General features: G+C 45.9%; 1 protein-coding gene across 1 annotated transcript; it reads left to right on the plus strand.

Moving 5' to 3' along the window:
- The first annotated feature begins 3,133 nt into the window (after window positions 1–3,133).
- On the plus strand, window positions 3,134–10,173 carry ADIG (adipogenin). Its single transcript, XM_064276078.1, has 2 exons — window positions 3,134–4,198; window positions 9,618–10,173. Exons 1-2 carry the CDS (start codon window positions 4,072–4,074, stop codon window positions 9,734–9,736), a joined length of 246 nt encoding a protein of 81 aa, XP_064132148.1. The 5' UTR covers window positions 3,134–4,071; the 3' UTR covers window positions 9,737–10,173.
- Window positions 10,174–10,802: the final 629 nt, after the last annotated feature.

A 10,802-nucleotide genomic window follows, 5' to 3' on the forward strand; every position in this document is an offset into this window, starting at 1 on the left:
TATTTCAGGACCAAGCAGGGAACTGCAATAGTTTATGAAGGATTCTAATTTTGGGGTTTAGGAAGTAGCTTCTCAGCACTAGTAATTCAGATCTGTCTCAGAGAGCTACTGGATTTCATCATAATTGACAAGCATTAGTGACTCACCTCCCTGGGTCGCTGCTGTTAGAAATGGATGTTGTCATGTTTTCTGGACTTTGCCAGCTGATGGCACAACAAATCCCTGCCAGGGTTTTGGAAATACTTCTGTTACCTCGCTGCTACTTTTCTGCCAGGGATAAAAGTTTTGAGGTGGCCAGACCCAGAACATCCATACAAGGATGCCTGTTACAGTGCTAGAGTATACACTGCTCGTTTCTCCTATTCTTATCTGCTTTCTTCTTTCTTAATTAAGATGATTTTGTGTTAAGAAAACAAGTGACATTTGAATTCCAAAGAGGAGTGATCATAGCTGTATAAAGGGTTTTCCCACGTGAACTCTGACGTCAGTACATTGTGTAGGTCAGACCTACCAGGGTCTTGTTAGGTTATTTCTTTTGCTTTGATGTTTTATTAGTCAAATGGGGGGTGAAGGGGATAGTGTAGGATCTATTTCCCTGTGCAGCTATTCCAGAAGTATGTATTTTGCCATCTGTGAGCAAGAGATGTGGGCATAGCAGCTCTTGGTTTTACGTTTCCCAAACCCTTGTTTTTATGTTTGTTTTAAGCTCAGGTAAAGCTAACTTCCTCCTTCTATGACTCCAGTTTCCATTCAGGGTATAATATTATTCAATAATTGACTTCCTTTTTAAGCTGGGCAATAAATTGATGGTCCCAAATGGTAGCATGGGGGAGAGGGGTATGTAATGAAGATTAGGAAGTTCCATCCTAAAAATGTTTTAGAAGTTCAGCAGGTGTAAAATCAGGTTTGACAACTTTCAAGGAAGTTGCAGATGGAGCATTTCAAGGGAAAAATGGGCCCTTGTTCTGTTGACGTGAACAGAGAAGGCTAAATTGATGTGCAACTTAGAACATTCCAGAGGTTAAAAAGAACTAGTATAGATGTACTTCCTCAGTATGATTCTTCAGATAAAACTTTTACCTTTGGTGTAGTTCTGATGTCAGAAAAATGCCCAGCGGGGTGTGTTGGGGGTTGGTTTGCTGATCTTTTAATTACCTCTGGTTTTTGGCAACTTTTTGTAATTCTGATGGCTTTGATAAGTAAACAGCCGGTGTTGAATGCAGTGTGTGACCTGGAAGACTTTGTGGTCCCTCAGAGGGTTCAGTAATATGCATCCTTGAAGGCATGAGACCCCCAATGTGTACAGCACAAACAGAATATGGGCTTGCATCCCTTGTCAGGTGTTGGTTTCTTTTGCTCAAAATAGCATCTACCGAAAAGGTCCACCTCTTGGACCTTTCACTAGCATGGGTTTGAGTTCATGGTCACTAAGTTCACCCAACTGCCTTTGTTAAAAAACATTTTGAGCAGAACGATGCCAGAGGAACATAATTAGTTCTTCATAATAATCTTTAGTAATCTACCTGATAAGTTTGCTAGCATGTGTTCATAACCTTGGGAAAGCCAGGACGACTTTGGTGTGTGGCTTGAACAGTTGAGCTGCTCCTCTGTCTGCACCAGAGGGTAGGTGAGTGGCATTCTGTGAAGAGGAAACTGTTAACCAAGAGACAGGTGCAGGTAGCCCCTCATACTCCCTCCTTGAGTGTTTGGGAGGTTTCTCTTTTCTGGTTAGGAGCACTAAGGACAGTGAGAAGGGCTTTTGCCTCTTTAACCCTCTCCTTGTTTAGCCACCTCTCTCTTTCGTCCAGTGCTTCTTCCAAAGATCCCCTCCTGTCCATTGGCCCTTTGAAAGGAATGGTTTTGTGGTGGGTTGACCTACCCCGTTCCCTGCCCCCTACCCCTCCCCGGCTCTACCCCACACACACGTGTGTGCTGTCCACTTTGAGGTCCTCTCTTTCAGGGCAGCCCGTTCTCCTCTGGATTCATTTATAAATACAAAGTATCTCTGTCTTTGGATAGTAATGTCAGTTGCCTACGGGCTCTGCGTGTGAGGCATTCACGCAGTCACTTCTGCATACACAGGGGTAGCGTTCGTCATGCTCTGCAGAATTGATTTTCAGAGAGGCAGAGGCTTCAGGAGTATTTATTTCTATTGGAAGGTGGAAGCCTTGCAGTGAGAACCTTGCTCAAAGTAATATTTTGTGGTAGATAGTGAAAAATGTATTGGAGGTAATTTGGCACTCGTCCTGGCAGTAGTTCTCCATTCAGCATTTTAAAGCCCATTCAGGTTATACCTTCCTAAAAAGAAATGATTTATATGTTTACATGAAATGACAAATTGAGTTAGGTGGTCTGTTTTAAAGATTTCCATCACAGCCTCTTTTCCCGACATGGGGAGACTGGAGGTAATCCATTCGTACAATGTGGAATCAAACTGTGGGTTTCTCAGTAGCTAAAGAAGCCATGTACTGTACAGTGTTTTTTCTCAGAATATCAACTCATGTTCTTCAGATGCTTTTCTTTTTTTAATGGTGAGGGAAAAGGTGTAATTTGGGATTCCACAGTGCCTTGCATATAGTAGGCGCCCAATAAATATTTGTCGAAGTAAACCAAGTTTCCCAAGTCCTCATCTTTTACAGTGACCAAGAACATCTTTCTTCTCCGAAGGGCTTGGCAGTTGTGGCTAAAAAAAAAAACAGTATCATCATTTGCTTGAAATCATATATACAATTTGTATGAATTTCAGTATGTTGCCAAGACATAATCTTTTTCTTATTGTATTTTCTGTAAATATTTCTGGCACTGAACTGTAAAGTAAAGACAAAATGTACATATGAAGGTGTCCCCGTGTCCCCTCACTTTTTGTGTTTTATCTTCGTCAATTAGGGAAGAAGGCCCAGAGGCTTGTTTGTATTTATGCTGATTCTTTGTCCAGAGGAAACCCATGGAATATTGAATGTAATACATTTAGTCAATTAAATTTTAAGGAGATTCTTATCTAATAACCTCGTGTGTGCTTTTGGTTACAGGCTGTGGGTTTGACTCTCACATGGGTGCTCTTTCCAGGGGCTTTTCTGCTGTGCTTTGGCTACCCTTCGAAATGTAGATCTGTGCATTTTCACCCCAGTTTTATAGAGTTTACGCGGGCATAGCAGCCTGCTTCCCAAAAAAACAGCCATTGAAAACCCTGTGGAGCACAGTTCTACTCTGACACCCAACAGGTCGCCCTGAGTCAGAATTGACTCAACAACAATACATAATAGGAATCCATGGGTGGTGCAGACGGTTAAACGCTCGACTACTAATTGAAAGGTTGGTGGTTCAAACCCACCCGCAAGTACCTCAGAAGACAGGCCTGATGACCTGCTTCCGGGAGGCCACAGACTTGGAAACCCCATGGAACCAACAATGTTTTGACCAAGTTTGAGTCACCATTTTAAAATTTGGGAGATTTCATATAAAAATCCAAATGTTTTGACTCTTAGAAAAGTCAGGCGCTCTGGCAATACTGGGTCTGCGTCTCCCACACAGCAGTTATTGGCTGGAGCTGAGTGTAGCTGCCTGCTTTAGATCCACAGTGCACCATCCTTTTGCTGCCGTCCCACTACTCCCACAGAGGGAACGTGGGCACCTGCAGTTGGAGTTACAGGACCTGGGGACCCAGCTGGCTCGGGAGGTCTCTGGGACCTTGAATATAAACACCCGCCTAGGGATAATTTTTATCTCGTCTATTTTTCTAACTCTTAGCAGCTTAGTGAGGTAAGAATTATTTCTATCTTACAAGAAAGAGGATCAGGGAGGTGTCACATGAACCCAATAGCAGCTTAGCTAGGATCCAAACCCAGGCCTGCCTGCCCACCTGCCCTTTTAGAAAATCTGAGCTAAACTCTCACTGCCTGACTCCCACCCATTGGTTCAAAACAGCAATCGCAGGACACTCTGACTTCCCTGTTACATCACCCACTCAGTCACAATTGGACAGAGGGCAGTGTGTGGCCCAGATCCCCAGGTCCCCGAGGCAGCCCTGCCAGCCTAACCCAGGCTGGCCCGCTTAGGCCACACACACACACCATGAAGTACCCTCTGGTGCCACTGGTGAATGACCTCACGTTTTCTTTTCTGGCCTTCTGGCTCTGCCTGCCTGTGGGCTTGCTGCTGTTCTTTTTGATCGTCTGGCTACGCTTCTTACTTAGCCAAGGTGAGCCACCCAGGCTGGGCAGGGGACTGAACAGGTCAGGGTCTCTGGGAACAACTGGAGAAAGGGGTTTTGTTCACACATTTTTACAGCTGGCTTAGATGAAAGCAGTCAACTGCAAGAGAAAAGGACTGGATTGGTGGTTGAGAGTTGAACCTGGAGTCCAAGGCTGAGGCTGGGGGTCCGTGAATCCTCGAGTTTGACTACAAGCAATATGTATGTGTGCGTGTATTTGTGGTTTTTGTGGGGAGATGGTCCAGTGAATCCCTCAGGGCCACCACTAGCATGTGTCTTGTACAAATTAGAACGAGGGGGCCTCTCTGGGCAGATGAGATGGAAAAATGTGCCACTCTGTGTGGGTGCAGCCAGGGAAACGCTCAGTGAGCAGAGCATGGGTGAATCTCAGGTCCACTCACCCCCTCAGCTGGTGCTTTTTCACAGTGAGCAGCTTGCACAATGCGATGTGGCAGCCTTCAGCATTACCAGGTGCCCAGAGACCACTCGCATTGTCTCCTGTCCAGACCATACCTCAGGGAGGATCTGGGCTTATCTGGGACACAGGATCGTGGAGGCCACTGACATTTGTCCTGAGCTCAGCATGCCTCCATGAGGAGCAAGAGACTGGGCAAAGTGGTCATGAAGGAAGCTAGGGGTACGGGGATGTGGCCTGGCTGTGTGGCCGGGGTGATCTCTCTCCAGGTGTCCTGTTCTCCCTGGACACCGCCTTCAGCTGAGGAGCTTCTTCCTCTTGATCTCTCACCTCCTGCTGCTCAGCTCCATGACCTTTGGCCAGCTGGGCAGGGAGGGTGCGGAGCACGCAGCCAGCCCTAGGAAGATGGCTTTGAGACAGGGTGAACAGTTTATCCCTCCCCACCTGCCCCATGATCTCAAATGTAGGGGCTGATAATTGTGTAATTACTGGGAGTTTCTGGCAAGAGCCTGGGAAGTCCTTTTGCTTTCAGAAAATGTTTAAGGTGTTTGCAAATTTCCAGGATGGACCCCAGTCTCCCTGAGAGATGACACTTGGCCATCAGACCTGGTGGCTGGTGGGAGCTGGAGGACTTGGTATATTGGCTATAAAAGTTATCTTGGCTTCTAGGAGACTTGAGCTCCAACTTCAGCCTTGGCCCTTAATAGTTAATAATGTTGTTGTCATGGAGGCTGGATGAACCTCTGAAACTATTGCTGTGTGATAATCTTTAAACCTTAAACCAGATATATCCCCAGAAGTCTTAAAACCAAACAATAGCTTAATTAGTAAAGAATGTCTGCCTTGAGCATTGTGCTCTTTTAAGATCTATCTACATGGGATCAAACTGACAACAGCAAAAACAACTCGAAAGAGTATATAGGAACCATCGTGGGTGATGAGTTTCTTTTAATGGGGGAGGAACTACTTAAAAGGAGGATGAGAATAGTTGCATAACTCCAGAGAATATAATCAGTGTCACTGAATTGTACATGTAGAAATTGTTGAATTAGTATATGTTCTGCTGTGTATATTCTCAACAAGAACAAAAATATAAAAAATAATGCGTGCCATTGAGTTGATTGTGATTCATAGCGACCCTATATGACAAAGTAGATCTGTCCTACAGGGTTTCCAAGGCTGTAATCTTTACGGGAGTGTCTTAGGCTGGGTTCTCTACAGAAGCAAAACCAGTAAAGCATATAAATATATATAGGGAGAGATTTGTATCAAGGGATGACTTAGGAGGTTGTAGAGGCTGGAAAGTCCCAAGTCCATGGGTCAGGACAGAAGCCTCTCCTGATTCACGTAGCCACGGGGCTGGCGAACCCAAGATCAGCAGATCAGAGAGCAGGACTCCTGGCTTACAGGCCGCAAAGATGGATGAATCCCAAGATCGGCATGCAAGACCACACACGCCCAAGGAAACTGTCTTTCAACTGATTGGCTACTCACAGCAGATCCCATCTTGGAGGTGATCACAACATCATACAACTGCCAAACCACTGAGAATCATGGCCCATCCACCTTGACACACAACCTTAACCATCACAGGAGCGAATAGTAGCTCATGTAATCCTCTGAGTAACCCTATGAAGTAATAACCTATATTACAATTGAAGAAACTGAGACTCAGGAAAAGCTAGCTACTTGCCCAAAGTCACATGCCTATGAAGTGCTTAAGAGTGCCAGTTGTCTGGTTTCTGAGCCTTGGTTTTCTCATCTACAAAATGGATCTAGTACTGACACTTTGGGCTGGTGGAGTCCTAAGTGGGTTACAGGGCCGGGCACATAGTATGCTCTTGCAGGAGGAGAAAATAGTCCAGTGCCGGGTTTTGTCAATGTTGAGGAGGTGTGGGCATGGCTTTTCTCTTGCAGGACACCTCACCCACCACCCAGTCCAGCCCAAAGACACCAGTCTCCCCCGGCCCTAGTCTAAGCCAGCCACAACTTAGACCACTCTGGCCCCTTCTCATACTTTCTCCTGAAATGCTGTGCACCCATTGGCATCTCACGTGGCGTTTTGAAATAAGTCCTTTTCTTAATTTTGCAACGAAGTGAAACTCTCTCAGGGGCCTTATCTTGGAACTGTCAGTATTATTGCATGAGTTCTGCCCTTGTGCCATGGTCTGGGTCTGCCCACGTTTGGGGCCTGTCAGGGGCTGGACGCTCAGGACGCCCAGGCTTGTGGTTTTCTGACTTTTCTGACTTGGATCCCTTTATTGGAATCTGTTTGTTTGGGAATCCAATATGAACGCAGACAAAAGTAGCTCTGTTGCCTTCATCCTGTGCCCCACCCTCCCAGCCTGGCTCAGCAGGGCAGTTTCAGGACTAGGAAGCTGGATTCATTTCCCAGGGCTGCCGCAACAAATCTCCACACCCTGGATGACTTAAAACAACAGAAATTTATTCTCACAGTTCTGGAGGCTACAAGTCCGTAATCAAGGTCATACCATCCCTGAAGCCTCTACGGGAAAATTTGTTCCATGCCTTTCTCTTAGCTCCTGGTGTTGCAGACAATCCTTGAGCTTCCTTGGGTTTATAGAGGCGATCTCTGCCTCTGTCGTCACCTGGTGTTCTTCCATTGTGTCTCTGTTGTATAACAACACCAATGATACTGGATTAAAAAAAAAATTAGGGACCACAAATTACCTCATTGAGGATCCCTGGAGGCATAATGGCTAAGCAATTGGCTGCTAACTTGAAGGTTGGCAGTTCAACCCACCCAGCAGCTCCTTGAGAGGAAGACTTGGTGATCTGCTCCTGTAAAGATTACAGCCTAAGAAGCCTTATAGGACAGTCCTGTTCTGTCACATGGGGTCACTATGAGTCGCAATAGATTCTGCAGCACACAACAACAACAATGACCTCAACTTGATTACATCTGCAAAGACCGTATTTCCAAATAAGGTCACATTCACAGGTACCAGTGGTTAAGACTTCAACATATCTTTTGGGGTTATACAGTTGAACCCGTAATCAAAGGGAACAGGGTTGAGCCGTGGTGAGTGAGTGCCTGTGGCCCGAGAGTGGCACTCTCCCAAGTCAAGGGAAAAGCAAAGTGAGAGGAGAAGGAATTGCTGGTGAGACTGGCACTGAGGCAAAAAAAAGGCCATGGGTAGCTGAACCCCCAGATAACTGGCCAGTGGAATAACGCTAATCCTTGGCCGTGTCTTGTGGAGAGAGGATGAAGCCCCGAGCACCTTCAAGAGAAAGATTTCCTTCTGTGGTTTGAAAGAAATTTGCAGAAAGAAGAAGGGAACCCTCCAGAGACATGGATTTGGGGCTGAAACAGAGGAGTGGGCACAAGTTTCTGGGTCTACACTCATCTGGGTTGTGTTGAAGGTCCTTCCCACCCTGCATTGCGATCCTTGGACCAGAACTGGTGAAGCAAGATTTTAAATTCAAAGCTGCCTTTGAATTCCTTGACTTCAACCAAGTCCCCCAGTGGAATTCCATGGGGCTGCAGAGCCCCGTTGCCATCAAGTCAATTTCAACTCATAGCGACCTATAGGACAGAACAGAACTGCCCCATATGGTTTCCAAGCCTGTAATCTTTACAGAAGCAGACTGACACCATCTTTCTCCCACAGAGCCAGTGGTGGCTTGAACCACTGACCTTTTGGTTAGCAGCTGAGCACTTAACTATTGCGCCACCAGGGCTCCTATTGTGGAGCCACAGGGACAAATCTGAATCCAGCACCATCGTTCCTGACTTTGTATGCCAAGACAAGTCACCTCATCTTTCTGAGCCTTCATTCCTCATATGTAAAATACAACAAATACTAGTAAGCACCTCCATGAAGTTAAGAGGATTAAGTGAGAAAATACATGTAAGGAACTTAGCACGTAATAACGTGCTCAAGAAATAACCAGTCTCTGTAGTGGATAATAGTGCTTCAAGCCATTTTACTGATACATAAATCATAACAACCACCAACATTGTGAAATGCCTGTGCTAGGCCCTGTGCTGAGTATTACATGTTTTTACTTAAAAGTTAACCCTTCTCACAGAAGATGTTATTATTGTGCCCATTTTACAGATGAGGAAATAGGCTGAGATTTTTCTACCTCCTGCCCTTTGTTGGTCTGCAATCTGAGGACCTCCCTTTATTCAGCCTTCTTTACTCTTCCATAATCAGTAAAACAATACAAGACGATAGTGAGAAAAATAATCTCCCCTACTCCCTGTCCTTTTTCACCTTGCCTTCACAAGACAAGCCTTGTTAGCAAAGTCAGGAACATACTTTGTAACTTGCAGGTTTTCAAAACAGCATTTTTGGGTGGGAGAGGTCTTTCTTTTTCAAAAAAAGGGACCTTACCGTAAACATTTCTCTGCAACTTACTTGTAATACACCACAGACACCCCTTTTTAAGTCAAGAGAAGGAGATCAACTGCAATTCTTTTAACAGCTTTATGACTCAACATTGGGCGGAGGGACCAGGTCTCCATGGGGTGGGAGCATACCACAGTTTTCTCAACCATACTTTGCATGATGGACATGCAGTTTCCAGGGTGTTGTGTCTGTCACTGCAAAACAATGCTGCAATGGAAATCGTTGTAAATATATACACAGATATTTGTTAGTGGGTGAACTAGTGAAGAGTGGATGGAGGGGCAGTGATTGGGTTCGTGTCTGCTCAGTGCACCTTCCTGGACCTTGCCCAATACAGGTAGGTCTTTTACTGACCTCTAGGGTCCCTCCCTTTCTAGTGTGTAGATTTGGCCACTTTCCGAGTCATAGAACAACCTTTCTTGGCCCCTGGTCACCATTCAAGCTCCTTAAGGCTTCCTGAGGCCTTAGGGCTGGCCTATATGTCATGACTTGGCATTGGTGCCCTGACCCCAGAGAAGGCTGTAGGAATGTCCAGCCCTGGAAGGGAGCCCTTTTTGGGTCAGGAGTAGGAGATGGGATGTGACCACCCAAGATGCCTTGTCTCGTACCTCCACAGATTCAGAGGAAAATGACTCCAGTTTATGCTTCGATTGGGAGCCATGGAACAAAGGGCCAGCTGAGTTTTGCTGGGAGGGCACATTCCATAGCCAAGAAGAGGAGAGGCTCCACTGGTGAGCCTGTGCTGCCAGGTGAGGCCCTTCCGTGAGTGAATGGCTTGGAAAGGAGAGCCTTAATGCCCAAAGCTTTGGGTGGTTGCCATATTGGAAAGCTGGCTGCTTCCCCCATGTTGGAAGCCTCCTCTGTGTGCCATGCTGGAGAACTGGCACCCTCTATGTTAGAGGGCTTGCTTCCTATGCCATGTTGGAGACCTGCTGTTTTTGCCATGCTGGAGGACTGACTGCCTCTGCCATGTTGGAGGACTAGCTGCCTCTGCCATGAGGAATCTTCCCCTAAAGGTCCCCTTAGGCTTTACCCCTAAGACCTCACCTCCCACCATTCTCCCAGCACTCACTGGCCTCCTTGCCACTCAGACTGAAATCCACATCCCTCCTTAGGGTCTTTGCACCGGCTGTCTTTCTGCCTGGAAGCTCTCTATCCCAGACATCCATGTGGCAAACGTTCTTACCTTCGAGTTTTTGCTCAAAAGTCACTTTGTCAGTAGGGCACCCCCACCTCCCACAACCACCCTATTATTTCAAACTCTCCCCACCCCACTCATGATCCCCTTTGCTCTGCTCTACTTTTTCTTTTTTCCATAGCACTTATCGCCTCCTAAAATGCTAATTTGTCTTGTTCACAGACATACCCAAAACACCCAAAGCAATACCTGACACAGGGTTCAGTACATACTTGTAGAAGAAATGATGTAATCGTATTATCAATAACAATAATACCTATCATTTATTGGATGCTTAATAGGTACCAGAGCCAATGCTAGGCATTTCCCTTTCATAAACTCATTTATGGAATCTTAAGAAGAGGGTTTTATTCTTATCTCCATTTTACAAATGAGGAAACTGAGTGTCAGGGCAGTTATAACATAGTTTGCCCAAAGCAACAGCGCTCTCACACATAGTGAGCCCCTAGGAGCTCTCGGCCATTCCAGTGGAGTAAAACAGCTCTATACCAATGACCCCAACATGTGTCTCTCCCTCCAGCCTTCTCTCTGAGTTCAGTTATCTAACTGCCCTCTTGAGACTTTGTCATGTCTAGAATGGAATTCTTGATACTCATTGCTCCC

This window comes from Loxodonta africana, chromosome 24 (genome assembly GCF_030014295.1).
Source record: "Loxodonta africana isolate mLoxAfr1 chromosome 24, mLoxAfr1.hap2, whole genome shotgun sequence".
Taxonomy (NCBI): domain Eukaryota; kingdom Metazoa; phylum Chordata; class Mammalia; order Proboscidea; family Elephantidae; genus Loxodonta; species Loxodonta africana.